The 16,598-nt window shown below is 37.5% G+C and overlaps 3 protein-coding genes across 3 annotated transcripts; 2 read left to right on the forward strand and 1 right to left on the reverse strand.

Annotated features, from left to right (window-relative positions):
- Positions 1-3,261: 3,261 nt before the first annotated feature.
- MELLADRAFT_92719 (uncharacterized protein) lies at positions 3,262-4,650 on the forward strand (the record flags this gene model as incomplete). Its single annotated transcript, XM_007415544.1, has 9 exons — positions 3,262-3,282; positions 3,415-3,517; positions 3,584-3,762; positions 3,828-3,851; positions 3,959-4,111; positions 4,210-4,272; positions 4,345-4,379; positions 4,441-4,515; positions 4,608-4,650. 9 exons carry the CDS (start codon positions 3,262-3,264, stop codon positions 4,648-4,650), a joined length of 696 nt encoding a protein of 231 aa, XP_007415606.1.
- Positions 4,651-8,861: 4,211 nt separating this feature from the next.
- MELLADRAFT_50198 (uncharacterized protein) lies at positions 8,862-11,786 on the reverse strand (the record flags this gene model as incomplete). Its single annotated transcript, XM_007415663.1, has 10 exons — positions 8,862-9,398; positions 9,500-9,668; positions 9,740-9,815; positions 9,884-9,965; positions 10,039-10,224; positions 10,296-10,443; positions 10,542-10,583; positions 10,721-10,807; positions 10,899-10,975; positions 11,106-11,786. 10 exons carry the CDS (start codon positions 11,251-11,253, stop codon positions 9,181-9,183), a joined length of 1,233 nt encoding a protein of 410 aa, XP_007415725.1.
- A 483-nt stretch (positions 11,787-12,269) lies between these two features.
- MELLADRAFT_57468 (uncharacterized protein) lies at positions 12,270-15,019 on the forward strand (the record flags this gene model as incomplete). The annotated part of the gene is made up of 5 exons (XM_007415545.1): positions 12,270-13,915; positions 13,996-14,132; positions 14,197-14,275; positions 14,338-14,595; positions 14,712-15,019. The coding sequence occupies one exon, from the start codon at positions 12,514-12,516 to the stop codon at positions 12,721-12,723; it is 210 nt and encodes a 69-aa protein (XP_007415607.1).
- Between the last annotated feature and the right edge of the window lie 1,579 nt (positions 15,020-16,598).

The following is a 16,598-nucleotide window of genomic DNA, read 5'->3' on the forward strand; positions in this document are numbered from 1 at the left end:
CTTGAGTGGCACTTTAGAGCCACCGTAGACTAGGTGATAACAACTGTACAAACTTCAGAAACCCGTTCACCAAGGAAGTCCTGGCTTCAAAGCCCGTTGTCAAAACTTCTATGTCAGCTACTCAACCTACAGCCCTTTGCAGAATTGATGACTTTGGAAAAAGAGAAAACGTTTGAGTTTTTTTCAAAAACTGAGCAAGTTTTTCAAAAACTGAGCAACCTCTTTCTCTTTTAGAATTACTGAGCCAGGTTTCCAAAAAAACTCACTGACTTTTCGAAAAACTCAGCAGCTTTTTGACAATACTCGGCCACTTTTTGAAAAAACTCGAGGTTTTTTATTTGAAAACTCGAAGTTTTTTTTTCTTCAAAGTCTTCCGTTACGCAAAGGGCTGTACATCTGCCTTCATTTCTACTTCTCTTTCAACTTTACCATCTCAGACAATCAAGAATGAAGAAAAACTATCGAATTTAATGGCTTGATTCAAAGAATTGTTTCACTTTGAGTTCAATCTGTTGCCTTCTTCCTCAATCACCAAGGTTTTTAGCATACTTCGCCTTACCCTTCCTCAGTAACTTGTTCATTATGAAACAGAAAATCAGGTACCAAACTGAAGGTGATATGTGATGACAATCACAACAAGGGTAGAGAATACACTGAATGGAACAGATTTGGATCTAGCTACCCCAGAGTTAAAATCTTTGAAAGGATGGCTCAAGATTTGGGCTTGTGATTGGATTGAAGCGACTAGAAGATATTCAGAAGTCAGTCAAGCTATCAAGGTTTGCTCTCAATTTGTCATATCTTTACCAGTGGATCAGATCAGATCCATATACTTGCATCCTTTTATGTATCATCCAGTTGATCAAACTGAAGCTTGATTGCAATCTTTATTACTGTAGAGCAAAGTTAAATACATATTCACTATTGCTTTGGATCACAAAAAAACCTTTCTCTTACAAATTGTGTAGTTTTTGTTATATGAATGTATCCAGCCCAGGATATCACTGATGAAAAAGGGTTTTTTTAATCCGATGAATCACACATACAAAATTTGAAATTGCATTTTTACATCTGAGAGTGAAGTAGCTCTTATGAGTTGCTCACTGTTCAAATACAATCTTGAGAGTACAATTCAATATGCAAAGAACTTGAATATTTTGAGTCTTCTGAGAAACACAAGGTGAACTAACAAAGTGTTGATATATCACAATGTGTGCTCTAAGACAAGGAATAGAAAAACAAAATATCAAAGGTTGAATAAGAAAGATGAAAGACTCAATGAGAGAAAGAAAGAAAGCAAGGAAAAATTGACAAAGCACATGATTTGGCGTCCAACTTGGGTGAGAAATGGAGCTCAAGCTTTGGCATCAAGGGCTGAAGCTGGCTTTAGGCGAGCGATGCGACTGAACCTCGGGCCGCGTCATCAGCCCTTTCCACGCTTTTCCTACGAGATTGAAAAGCACGGATATGAAAAATACAAATTCGAAAATAACAAGTGGGACTTTCATTTTCGAAAGAGCTGCAACAATTGCCTTTCTCTTGTAAAAGAATTTGTTTTCTCGTGCGAACAAAATTGCAAAGAGGTCAACCCAGGTCATCTATATGTAATGACTTCAGAAGGTCATGGAGTTGCATTTTAAATTCTGAGAAAGATGTGCCCATACATTCATAACTTATTTTCCCAAACTTCAATATATTTCGCCGTTCCATGTCTCAAATTATCGAAAGCCGAGTGCTTAACTTCGTCATTCACTTATCCCCGAACCTCAACCCTTATCAGGCAACAGCTGATTATATCGAAGCCTTTCTTCTAGTGCGTCTTGATACGCAAGCGCGATTTCTTGTTGAGAATCCAAGGTCCGGCATAACAACTTCAGCTGATCTGACCTTCCTCTCTGTATCTCTCTCTCTGTATCCAAAGCCATGTCCTCTGCCGTCTTGGTCCCGTTACGCTCAAGGCTTTCTCGTAGTGGAGTTGATAATGTGAGAATATCTTGTTTCTAATCAGCATAACTGAGACAAGACAGGCGTTGAGACTCTAGTTGACAGTATAATTGTCATTGGACGAATTTGCCGTTCAGAATGTTCCTTCAATCAACCTACATTATCTATCTTCGCTCCAAGACGAAGAAAATGTATAATATTGGTTTGAATGCAGGTGAGTGGGGCGCAACTCGTGATCTATCTAAGCTTTTCATGAATGCTCATCTACTTCTTGATCAGTGGGACTCATACAACTTGATCGTGTGAACCACTGTGGATTGTGTTACTTGCTATATAGTATAAGTACGCTTGCCTCGTCCGAGTTTTGTCGACCGTAAGAGCACCCACTATGGGTGCGGTTACGAGGTGATTTAGCGTTACCTTAACGCTAAAATTCAGACAGGTCCACTATGGACCTGTTTTACGCTTGCGGTCCGTACCGCTGCGTTAAATCTTGCACCCCGCGTGCTCAGATCTACGCAACCCTACGACATGATTTATTGTAGGATAATCGGTCAACAACTGTAGTTTTCAAAACCCCAAACTACAAAACATCACAATTCATTCCTTCAAACCTCATCCTCAAACTTCAACACCTGAACTTCAAAGTTCGAATTTTAAAACTCATTCGAAATCGACGTTCAAATTTCGATTCGTATCTGGCATTTGGTGCGAAGTAGTCATTGTAAAGTTGCTGACCGCGAGCAACACGGTCTCCATCTATACGTATACGAGTATGAGGAAGGGGTGGCGGTGGTGGGAGCTCATTGAAGAGGCCGTCAAAGACCAACTGGTCATAGTCCTGCTGCTCGTCATCGTCGTTTGAAGACCTCAAAAGACGTTCGATTTCTTTTTCAAGGAGCTCGGAGCAGGCATTTGGTGATCTTTTTTGGATGAAATTTATGAAAGATAAGTTATTTCATTTCAAAATTAGACCACTGTGGATCGACCAGATCCACAGTGATTTATCTTTGGTAAAGCAGACGTTACATCATCCCATAGTGGAATTCATGCGTTTAACAATTGAGTTGTTACACGCAAAATCTACGATAAATCACGCCCACCATAGTGGGTGCTCTAAGGGGTTGATCTCACGTAACGGTATACTTTTCTTCACTAGTTGCGGTGGCCAAAATCATATGTTACGAATTCGCACAATCTGGTCGATTAGAACAGGGATGGCCAAATTTCTTACTCGACGTTAAGTTTTCCGTTACGATGGCATGTGCTAGGCGAGCTTTCATCACTTATTAATTAATTTCCTCTCAAAGTGCTGATATGATTAATCTTTCTTCAGCGGTAAGCAATTTGACTTGGTTTTTATCCTTGATCATTAGTTCATATGTTGAAAAAATCTCTTGCCCCACATCAACACACCCTGACTTAGTGATCTTATGGCTGTGCATCTGTCATTTTGTCTTTGTCAAACAGAGAGCTGTCTCACACAATATAATCCCAAAGGGACAATTGCTCTCAACCACTGCAACATGGGCACTGAATATATTTTTGGTGATAATCATCTTTGTACCAAGTGGTCAGCTTATTGTTTCAATGCTACTTCACATGATTTGCACTCCCTGAAATCATCTTCAAATCTTAGTAGTCATTGTCACCAATTGCTCCCAACTTACCTATGAATATAGTTGTACAAGACAAATAGTGATGCCTGTCATCCAACATCTACGGGATTTGGCGCCTACTTGCACCTCAGGAACGTGTAGCGTCGTGACTTATGTGACATCCCAAGTCTTTGTACTCACAAGCGCCTTGCATCATATTGTCAGTCTCACTTGAAAATATTAAAATTAGCTCGGCTGTAATTCTAACCTCGTTTCTTTGCTTAGGATCGTGTGGTCCATCACACTACGGTCAGTTTATATTTTTATGTGTTCTGTGATGCATGGAGTTTTTTGGTAAGTTCTCAATTCATATAAAAGAGATCCTAGTCTGAATCCTATATATCAATTCCTATCAGATTTATGTCCCATTTGTATATCTATTATTTCAAAGCTTCAAGACTCAAAGAGGATTGGATTATTCAACAAAGCGACAAACAGATGGTGTCTTTTCAAACACTGTGATAGAATTGGCAATTGTATTCTTACGTGTTGTTTTAGGTGTCTGTTCAGTACGTGTTCAGCTTTAGCCTTGGTTTTCATGATCCAATTCAAAGATACTTGATCCCTTGATTGAATCTACTTCATGTTCTTCAATTTCTTTCTCAAGGCTCGTTTACTTCGCAATGGTGAATTCATCATGAACGCAAACTTTTGGCTTATCCTCCGCATTGTAAGCCTTATTTTGTTTTTGCTGAAATTTACCTTGGTTCCCATAGCTCATACCCTTTTAACAATCTCGCAGGGTATAAGTAGTGTCATTTCAACCTTGGGAAACATGTAAGCACATCAATTTAGTTGTGATCATATGTGACAAAACTAAAATGACCATTTTCCAAAGCACCTTGTTCTTCATCTTAGACAATCTCAGGAGGTCTGATACCACTGAACCTGCGACTCAAATCTCACTCCCAAGGTTGACAACAGTCTTGTGTACCCATAAATTGGATCAAAATTCTTCAGTATGATTTTCACATTCATAGACTTTGACTTCGATTGTGACTTTAGTATTCTCTTCCTCGATCAGATCTTATATTTTTCACAGCTCTGAAATCATAATCTATCTCAATATCTACCTTTCATTACAATCAACTTGTATCATTCCTTGAAGCTTCAGGACACTTTCAAGATGTGTTATTGGAGTTTTTGTATCATCACTCTTATTTCCCTTTACCAATCACAAAGTTAAATATGTATGAAACCCATATATGGACACCATTTATTCAATTTAATATCTATTGACAGGACTTTCACTGTGGTTGTGTTCATGTCTGCTTGTAATATGATCAATTTATGTCAGAATGTCACAAGTGCTAAAGATTAAGAAGTACAAGGATTCCATTAACAAGACTACAGGAAACTAACCTGCGAGCTTGAAATCAAAGAAGAGCGCGTAAGGAAAGATGAACAGGAAATAATAAAAAGTTATGATTCTTTTCGACACCACACACCTGAGGGCACAGGTTCCGAGTCAGACTAAAGCGTATCTGCTAGTCAACGACGAGAACAGGAAACCTAACAGACCACAAACAAAAGAACAACGTGAAAAGTAAAGCTTATCAGATCAAAAGAAACAGATTGGAATCTAGGAGATGGACTTCTATCTACCTGTGAGCTCGAAATAAAAGCAGAGCGCATAAGGAAAGATGTACAGGAAATAATAAAAAGTTAGTAAGATGACAGTATTGATATCAGTTAACAGTATGATCAAAATCTGAATTGAAAGATGAAAAACTCACTGATTCTTTTCGACACAAAAAGAATCAGAAAAGAGGAAAGAGAGAATTACCAATAGAGAAGGAAACCCCCAAAGAAATCCAGCCGCATCCCTTGATTCAACTTCCATGCATTAGCCCCTTTGTTAACCATCAGATTTGCTGCTAAGTCTTGCATCACATACAACCACTACAGAACCATTTACCACCTCCATCCTTATCCATCACACTTACCAAAACAGGAAATGATCTTTGACCACACTCATCAAGATAGGATAGTATCTTAACATAACCAACCTTAAATACATATTTGTTGCTGATGAGGTGGAAGATGGATTGTTTTAAGGTCTATTCTTAATTGGAGTTGATTCATAAAACAACTTGAAATGGATTTTATAAGAAAATAACCACGTGGAAAGCCCCACTTTCTCACTATGAGGCGTACAGGCCTTTGGGCGCGCCCACCTTGTTTCTGAGATGTTTAGGCGCGCCTTGCGCCCAGGCGCGTTATTTTTTTTGCGCCCCCATCCTGACAACTTTGACAGTGCCACATCCTTGTCGTGGCAGTTGAACACTTCCATGTATGCGTCCTGAAATCCAACTTTTTGAGCAAAAGATAAATCTACCACTTGTTCTACCATCATACCTTTGCTCTTCTCAGACGTATTTGTTTTTTGAATCTGCTGAATTAAATTTTTGAAATGAACCTTGTACATAATGTTCAGCAGTGAGCCCATGAAGCCAAGAGAATAAGACCGGAACCCAGCGCTTGATGGTTTCACAGTATTTGGAAGTAGTTAATAGATAACATATTTTGAAAAATCTATATGTAATGTCGGAGAGAAGGCCACCGGTATAAGTGTCTGTTTTTTCATTGGGTTCCACTAACACTTCCGCCATCCAACCTGTTTGAAAGGTTATGTGTGCATCCGGGCCGGCCACAGATGACAAAACCACCTCGAGGCCTTTCCTGTTTCAAAAATATTGTTATGAGTTCGTGTTCATTTTTATTTGGAGTAGGTGACATTATGATGTAACTAATCATACCTTTCCCAATCCATAAATGTACATAGCCATTCATTGCCAGCTTCAGGATTGCGGGTGTTAGTCATTATACCGGCCTCAACAAGATATAATCTTTGCAGATACCCTAGACAATCCGTGTTTCCAAATGAGGAATGAATATTGGTGACTGAATGAACTGGGTCATTGCCCACATGCGCCAGTCCAACCTAAATGATTGGTAGGATGAGACCCGGTCAGTATCAGATTACATGGATTGAAAGAAAGGGTCTTCACTGACATTCAGGCCTAAAGGTCCGGTCTTGGTGTCATTGATGACCCTATCTTTCACTTTGACTTTTGAAATAGGATCCGCCTTTTTGGACTCAGGCCACTCATGTTGGTGAGTCCCTTGATGACGCAGTAGGCCCCACTGTTTGTTTCCTTCCACATCCAACTCGGTATCAACTCAGCATTTAGCGTTGCATTTGATGTGTACTTGGTAGCCATTGCAAGCAGAGATTGGACAGCTTTTGCTGATGAATCTTTGTTGATAGAAAGAAATAAAATAAAAGAAAAAAACAAAAAAAAGTTGAGAATCAAAGCTGAAATATTAAGAAACAAAGCAGATGTCCATGTGGCCATACTGACCCTTCTTCCCCTTTGGTGATCTTTCTGGCTCCAGTTGGAGGGGAGCCTGCCAAAGGACAGTTTGCCTCGGAACATTTAATGACCCCCAAGCAGTAGTACCAACGAGTAATTCAAGTTTTCTTCTTGGTAGTTTCCAACTTCATGGTGTGAGTCCATGCAATAAAACGGAAATTTGACGCCGGAAAATCGGGGTCATTGACGTAAACTGTTTCTCCATTGGGATAGACAGGATACTCTTCTTTGTTGAGTTCGCATCCGTGGTCAATAAAGGTTTTATAGATGGATTTATCAGTCGGTAGATGAAGATTAATACGGTGTGGTTTGACGCTGTTTTCCGTTATATCAGCTGGAAAACTTTGGCTTGCAATGGGAGAGGAAGCAATCTCAATCATGTCGAACTGAGGTAATAACAGAGATGGTGATATAGAGGATGATATACTTGATTGAGACAACAAAGATGAGGTACTATATGTGGATTCAACTTCACAATCTGAGCTTGAAGATGTAAAAACAAAAGAACTTGAATCAAACTGATTATTGAGGGATATAATTCCTCCCTCATAACCAGTCTCTTCTTTGCGGAAATCATAGCGCAAGGTGGACATTGGTTCTTCTCAAGATGGAGACACATTGCGTTCATTGGTAATGTAATGCCACCATCATAGCGTGATGTGGCGTGTCCCATGGTTGACTTAAAATGAATGATCAGGACGCCTCATGAGAGCGCAAAAGAGTCAAAAGAGATGAAAGAGTCAAAAAAGGGAAAATGGAGATGGGGGAGAGACAGTGTAGAAGAAATATATGAGGAAGTTGGAATCCCTCTTTGGTAAATATGGTGGGAAATATGGCAAAATATATGGTGAAGTTGTTCAATATCGAAACAACTTCACACTGCCATCATCCACCCTCCGGTATCACGGATATGTGGGTAAATTGAGGTAATCTTGATATCCTGCCTTGATTTCGGTTAGTCCATATTTGGTTCCATGTTGCTTATGCAAGGGTTTGTTTGATTGATATATATGTTTGTTCTTCATGGGAATGTACGTCCATGGTTTGGTTTGAAGGGTGTGGTACGTGTCCGGTGTACGGTATGGTGATGGAAGCTGTGTAAATTTACTGATCAAGATTGACTTTTGGAAATTCACACCGTGCGCTTTTGCACCGGGAGGGGTCTGTGTCACCCGTCCCGGTGCAAAATTCAAAGCCCTGCGGGGGTCCCGTAATTGTACACTTTAACTTATTACACAGTGTATTTCTGTGTAAACGTCAGTGTAAAATTACATGTCACTTCCGGGTACCCCACTTTTGCACTGACTTTTTTACACAGTGCTACTTTACACAGACCAAAAAAAATGAAAATTGTGTAAAATTTGAAAACACAGCCCTGTTTTCAAATTTTACACAGAAACCTTACACCGCCCGACCCGGTGTAAAATTCTCCTACCCCATTCTTTATACTGAAAAAAGATTCTATACAACACAAATGCTACTTCTCAATATGACGTTTATTCAAATTCTCGTCTTGATTCAGTATTCCCGTACTTACTTAAGTTCCAGTGCTCTGAGGACATGGCACAGCCATTTTTGTAAAGCTTGTCACTCCAACTGTCATTTATAAATTGAAGAATTGAGTGATCAAAACCTGATGAACATTTCAGATGTCCAATGGCTTTTAAGATTACCAGCACATCTCATGATTCTACCTAGCACTTTCAGACCTTTTCATGTAAAAAGTCAGGTTAAAACCACTTGATTGTTGGCTAGCAAACTTTGAAAGAATGGCTGCCCTTTTGTAAATAAACAATGTGACACCAGACGCACTCCAATTTGAATTGTAAAACTTGTAATGATCTCCACATATTTTTTTCAATCAAAGATAGTTGAAGAGAAATTTAAATCAAGATTTGTGATATATTGATTTCATACAAATGCACAAATTTTCAAAAAGACACAACTCATCAACTTATAACAGAATGGGTTTTGCAAGTCAAACTTTTTGAATGAGAGTTTGAGTGAAAGAGAATTGAAACAAGAAGATTCTAATGGTTTATATGATGATCAAATGAGAGAAAAAGTAAAGTTGAAATCTATTTACTATCTATTTAAGCATAAAAAAGCATGGAAATCGTACAGGTAATTTCTCTTGTTGGTTCTTTTCAACAAAGTTTCACCTTCAAGACGATCTTTAAAGAAAGAAGGAATGAAAGAAATCAATGGTAAGGTGAGAAAGTAGGTCTGATTTTGTTTTTCGTTTCATCATCTTTAATTTGTAAATTGCTGGTTTGTTGTTCTAATTTCATTTCAGAGATTAATGAAATTAATTCAAGAATTGCTTCTTCTTTAATTTGAATATGAATAATCATTCTTGATCCACCTAATCTAATCTTCTTAGATTGAGCACGTAAGATAAGTTGATTTAAATCGATACCTTTATATAAACCAAAAACAAATCAATAAATTAGAGACACGATTTTAAGAAAAACAAGAAATACGGATCAAAGTCTAGGATTGACTAATGATTTAACTTACCTATAGATGATGGATCAATAAAAACATGATTAGTTTCTACTGGAACTGGAATCTTGACACCTAATTTGATTAATTCATTTGATAAGAATTGAGCTAATTCATGAGTTTTGGATAAAGTTGGAAAATTGTTGATTATACAATAATCTGCTGCTGATACAATCGAACCACACTACGAACAAAACTCAAGAGACTTAGGATTTGAATGCTAAGAGATCGATCAGAAAGATAATTCGAATTTACTTGTCTAATCCCACCTCCAAACATTTTTCTAAACCATTTTGCTTTATTTATAAATGCACGTGGTCCTACCAGAACACTGTTGGTTAAAACAAATCACAGAGTTAGTAGAAAGTAGAGAAATATAGAAAAATAAAACTTATTGACCTTCCAATAGGAGCACCAAGACCTTTACTTAAACACAAACTCATCGAATCAAATGGTTCACAAAGCTCTCCAATCGATTTCCCTGTCTATTGATATTCAAAAAAGAAATCATTTAGAAATATTTCTTGAATTGGATCGATTTTTTCTCTGTCGACATTGTTTTTTTTTCTGACTTACTTTAGCAGATACTTCCCAAATCCTTGCACCATCACAATGTAAAATTAATCCTAATTCATGTACATAATTTGAAATCTTGATGATTTCTTCTTGTGGTTGAATCAAACCTCTAATCGTATTTTCTAAGCAAACCAACTTAGTTGGAGCGAAATGAATATCATCACCTGTTTTTAAGAAACAAAAGAAAAACTCTCAGAATCGGAAGCTTAGTTTTGAATCAAGTCAAGCAGCTTACTTAGGACCAACATTGGTTTGATATCTTCTAATGTGATTGTATGACCATTTGAGGGTGCGACTGGGATGGTTGTGGCTTGTGAGTGAAAAGCTATACCTCCTGCTTCGTAGTTATGAATATGCGCTCTAGCATCACATAGTACAGAATGCTACATATATGGAAAGGTTCATACAAATCAGCTTAGGATTATATATGAAGAGAGATTGATGGTTTTAGAGGATCATGAGAATCAATCGGTTCACTTACAGGTGGCTGAGTCAACCAAGTTCGTATGGCTAATTGATTAGTCTGAGTTCGATTTCGAAAAGTTTGAATTCATAAAATCGATTTCAGTCACTCTTGTCTAATTCGATGTATGTTTTGACCGAATTTTTGTTTTTTTTTACAGACGGAAGTGTATGTACTGTGTGATAAATTAAACTTACCATAGTACCACTAACACAAAACAAAGCGGCTTCTTTACCAGTCAATTGAGCCATTTTCTCTTGAAATTCAGTGGTCACTCGATCTTCCTACAAAAAATCAAGATTTCGTCAGGTTTTCCAGAAACATTCATTCTTCTGAATATTGATAGAAATTCAATGAAATTGATCTAGGACTTACTCCATAAACATCATCACCAATTGAAGCATCTTTCATAAACTCAAACATATCTTCTGTAGGAGCAGTCATAGTATCACCTACATGAAGACAAAAAAAACGGACATATGTAAAAATAAGTCAAAGGTGAGAATGTTTTTCCCCCATCATTTCATTGAAGGAAATCTTTAGTAAAAAAAGAATGATCAGAAAAAGAAAAAGATCACAAACTACGAAAGTCACGAGAGATTAAAAATCTTTTTTCTTCATTTGATTCAGGTTCGAATAAACCAGTTTGAGTAGGTGGAAGTGATGAAACTAATTTCTTGGTTGAATGTTTTCCATTGGTTAAAGTTGGTGTTGTTTGATTTTGAGTCATGATGTGAGTGTTGTTTTTTTTTGCGTTGGTTGTAAAAAAGTCACAAAAGGATATTTTTCTTCTTGCGATTGAATACGAATAGAGTTTAAGATTTGGGAGACAAAATGATGCTTTTTGAGGGTCGGATTTAGTGCGGGTGTGAGTGAGTTATAAAGCTCGGTGGTGATACGAAGTAGTAATGATGGATTTGAAATGACTGATTGAAATTTGACAAAGAAAGATAGGATAGTTTTTGTATCTCTAAGCCTAGAATGAAGTGCGATAGAATGGAAGATGATAAACTATTGCTGCTAAAGATTGAATGATGAGAACTTATATATGCGATAATCTCGAAAACCTAAAATACTTATACTCGAAGAGATAATCTTGTGTAATCTGCTTTGAAAGAGTTGAAAGTGGATCAAGGTGTGCGAGGAAAAAGATGAAGCAGAGAGACGAAGAATGTTAAAGAGTAAGATGCAATGATTGGTTGATAGATGGATAAGACTCAAGAGGAGATAAAAAGTTGAAGTTGAGATATTTCTCAAATGGATGAATCGCGGTGGTACAAAAAAACTTCTTAAATCGGTGTCCCGTCAAACGGTAAGCCGAACCTGCCTTTTTCGACTCCTTGAACTCCTATAAACCCATAATCGATTCTTTTACACACCTCATCCGAGCATCTGACATTTGTTTCATCAGCTGACGAGACCTGACGTTTTACAATCTTTGATCTGGTGACTTTGAAGGATGAGATTGTTTGTCGATCGAAGATGATATCTAGTTCAAAAGATCATCGTGGGGTCACAAAATCTCGCAATCAGTACTCCACTTTTCAGGAACTTAGATCAAATCGTACACTCAGACCACAAACTTACATCACAAAGTCCTGTCGTACCTTGCAGGCAGGTTTGAGACACGGCTCTGAAGATGGGGCTTGGGTAAGTTCTAGAAGGCAACTTCTAAAAGAAAAAAATGACTTTCAAGTTTTGGAGATGGTATCAAAATTACTTCAAATCAAGAAGTTTGATGAAAAAGAACGATCAAAAGATTAATCAATCAAATAGGAGTGACGTTCTATGGCTACATTTCAACTTCAATCATTAGAATGGTATCATAATAATATCAATATCGACAAAATAAGCAAGTCAAACAATGAGATGACGCCTAAAGAGTCATAAATTAAAATCAGATGAGAGAAATTCGAAAGCCGTCTGACCAAAAAAATAGATCAACCAATCCCCAATTTGAAAGACGAAGAAGAAGACTAAAGAGATTGAAATGCAACTGAGAAAGACGAATATCCAACAAAGATTATACAACGCTGATATTGCAGAGTTGAGTTTAGCCGTTGAACAACTGCCTAGTAAGGAAATTATTCTCTTGGAAAAAAACACAAAATTAAATGAGAATGGAAGGAAAAAAGAAATTCGAAAACACAACAAGATACATCATTATTCTTGTAGAAAAGCACCCAAAGAAAGAAAATGAGACTCGAAAGAAATGAATGATTAGATTGTTATGCAAAATGGAATAAAGGATTGATGTCAAACAGGATTAAAACAGGGTGAGGTATAATTTGAGTTCTTTCTTGAAGCAAGTTGATCCCCTTGAACTAAGACAAATCGTGAGATGAATCATCAATGGGCATAACTTATGCAAAAAATTGAGATAGACATGAAGAGATGGTAATAGAATAGTATTGAAATGAATAGAGAATCTTCGAAATTCTAGAATATGAAGTTGTCTTTGAGGATAATCAAGTTTAAAGTTGAAGATCACATCTCGAGCTGAGATCGCCAAGAAGCAAACTTGTCGCCAAAGATGATGATTGTTTCATTGAATTTGAGTTCAAAATGTTACTATGGGAGTCTTCCCTTGGGATTTGATCTTATAAGAATTACTCGGAACTATGTGAAAGATGCTCGGTTTACTTCTAGGAGATAGTTGAAGTTCTAAATCCCTGATAACGGAGCTTTCTCGACCTTGAACATATCTCTCTGAAGGATTTGGCCATCTAATCAAAGATGTTGTAGAATATTTTATACTTTCATCTAGGGTGTTATGAAAGACTTTGGGTTTGGTTTCACTCCTTGTTCTTGTACGTGTTGGATTTAATTGATAATGATGATTTGATTTTAATGGAAAGCTTTCGACTTGATTTTCTCTAGAAATTCGAGTTGGATTAGATGGAATTGAAATCTCAGATTGATTATCTGAATTTGTTCTACTTCTATAATCTTTGTAATATAAATTTGAATCTTCATCACTTTGAATCGAATCATGACGATCAAATGAATTGAAATCAAAACTTGATATAATTTGAGATCTTGATTGATGTCGAACTTCAAACCAACTTGAAGTAGTAGATAATCTGAATTGTCTTAGTCCATTTCCTAAAGCCCAAATTGATTTAGATCTTAAATTCTCTTTTTTGATTCCTAAATACATTCTACTGAATAAAACTTGAGTCAAGATTAAAGGTGGTATAAAGTTCATTAGTTTGTATTCGAATGATGAAGGTTGTAGGAACATAATTAAACTGATGATGTATAGAATTGATGTGGTGATAGTAAAGACCAAGTGATGGTAGGAGAGTGGTTTGTCGACGCTTCCTATGAGAATCCCATCAGTAGCTTTACCATGAGACCTCGTACTGTAGGAAGTGATGAGGAAGAATATTCTATATTTCCAATCAAAATGACAAAAGATATCTTAGAAATTGAACTACATCGTCAAAGATTGAGGACAAAAGACACTCACATGTGAAGCAATATTGGACTTATGAATGATACAATGATTAGGATGGAAGTAGGCTTATGAAGGACAACTTCATTGGATGTGGTATAAGAGAGGAGGGCATTTTTATATTCCGTTCGAATCTCAACAAAGCATAATATCTATGCAAAACAGAAGCATCAGTTTGACTGCTGTTGTAAAAGTAAAAGTGAGAATCGGACTAACTTGAATTGCCAGATTGATGGCGGCGAAGAAAATGGATGTGTAAGGGATGATGGGTGTATTGGGATATAAAGTATTGATCCTAAATCAAAGAACACCCACATTAACCAATGCAATGGATTCAACCAGATAGGTAAAACTTACTGAACCACCAAGACTGAATGAACCCCAAGTAAACCAATTCCAAACAAAAGTGGAGTGAAGATTAACATTCCACTTGATAAGATCAAAGTATCAATCGTGAATGAATTGATCCAAAATCCAAGTCCAAAGAAACCAATCAAGAGAGTAAAATAACGATTCCAAAGGTAAATTATCTTTGCAAATGTATTTGATACTCTCCAAACTAGATTTGTTTCGAGAAAAAAAGAAGAAGCAAAATCCCAAAATAATATCATTACACTGTGTAGATCATACCATCAAATGGAAAAAAATATCAATACAAGTTTGTTGGGGTTGAATTTGATCTTCATCATGATCATTGGTCTGTTTTTTAAGAGAGAAATCTTTTGACTTACCAACCGAAGAAATAACCATTTGAGATCTGTAAAAATGTGATTGAGATTGATTGCTTTGAATCCGATGAAGGATTTAGGAATTGATTGTCAATCATCTTTAATTCCTGAAAGCTGTCTTGTTTGAATCAACTAAATGAATTCAAAATATTGTGGATGAGATTCGAAAATGATGATGAAAAACCAGCATGTAGAGCTTCTTTTAAAGAAATCTCTAATGAGTATGATGCTGAAGAAAAGATTCTTTAAACAAAACTCAAACTTATCACGACATTCTTGAAGGAGAAAACGAATGACTGGAAATCAAATGCATGAAGGAATGAATGATTGCGGAAGGGTTTAAAATTTAATCAAACTCAGCTTTGATGATGTGATGATCGAAAACTAAAACCCAAAATGAACTCTTAAACCAACTCAATTCATCTTCACTACATTCAATGTGGATTAGTGAAATTCAAATTAATCGATTCCATCATCATGACTCTCTTCTCAAGCGGTCAAGCATCCTCCACGCTTCATCTGGGATCTTGATGGGTTCAAGATCGATTGTTTTCTTTATTGCTGATATCAGACCATAATGATAGCTAATCTTACCGCGCTTCAGCAATTTTACTTGACGTTATTGGCACATAATGTGTCAGTAAAAATTGAAATCAAGACATGAGAATCGATCAGATCGCGCACATTAATTACTTACCGATTCAGTCACCATCATTGGTATTTCGTTTCTAATTAAAAGAACGATCATGAAAATCCCAAAGTTCAAATTCAATCACGGGATGACTCGGACCAGTTGAAGTGAACATACACCACGGGGCGGCTGGCACATTTTTTTTTTTTTTATTTCATTGTTTTAAGTGTTTTTGTAGCCGCTAGGCTATCAAACACTCTTATATGTCCAGCACCGGTAAAACCCCTCTGGCTGTGTCAGGGGAAAGGGTTGCTGTTGGCTGTTTCATCTATTTTACATGTTTGATAATAAAATTGTGGAGCAGGGCGATGAAGTATGTGGTGAAAAGAGTCTTAAATTGAGAGAAAATACTATTCTTGTGGTTGTGTTTTGTTGGATGGGAGTGGTTGGTCCGTAGCTTTCGCCCAGACCCATCTGTTTGCAAATCTCCATGTGGAGTTGCAATAGTTGGCGACGAGTTTGAAACATTTTGGGTTTGAGAGGATGCGCTTGTCCAGTTTCCCGGAGAATTCGAGTAAGTTGTGTTCGAGTTGGTTTCGGTGCTGTTCGTAATTCTGGCAAATGAAGAGAAAATGTTCAACATTTTCAATGCCCTCCTGGCATGTACATACCGGGTCAATTGGTTGGGTGAATCTATTTAGGTACGCGTTGAGAGGTGCATGACCTGAGCGTAACTGAGTGAGTGTTGCAACTTCATGCTTCAATAATTTCGAGAGTCCGTCTAGGTGTTGTTTGGGCTGTGGTTTGTGTCCTAATCTGGTTGATTCCTTCTCGTCGAAAGTTTCTGTCTGCTCAGTTCTCCATTCCTTGATGGCAGCTAAAAAGGCTGCAGTGTTCGGAGTGTTAGTGAAGGTACTTGGTAGGGAACGTTTAGCTAATGAGTTCGCAATCTTATCTGCCTCCTCATTTCCTGGGATCCCTTTGTGGCCAGGGCACCACCTCACGGTGATGCGCATATCTGGAAATCCCTGATGCAGGCATCGTAGGATCTTAAAGGTGGTCTGTCGGTTGTCCAGCGAAGAAATCGATGACGAGTTTGAATGTAAGTCCTTGATAACGCCTTGGTTGTCGAGTACTATGGTGGTGCGGCGTGTTGAGTGAGTTGCCATCTCGAGGGCCATTTGGAGGCCTAGTTGTACCCCTCGGTACTCGGCTTGATATATGCCGTGGGATCGTGCTGGGCCTAAGTGTTCGGATTT

This window comes from Melampsora larici-populina (genome assembly GCF_000204055.1).
Source record: "Melampsora larici-populina 98AG31 unplaced genomic scaffold MELLAscaffold_52, whole genome shotgun sequence".
NCBI lineage: Eukaryota > Fungi > Basidiomycota > Pucciniomycetes > Pucciniales > Melampsoraceae > Melampsora > Melampsora laricis-populina.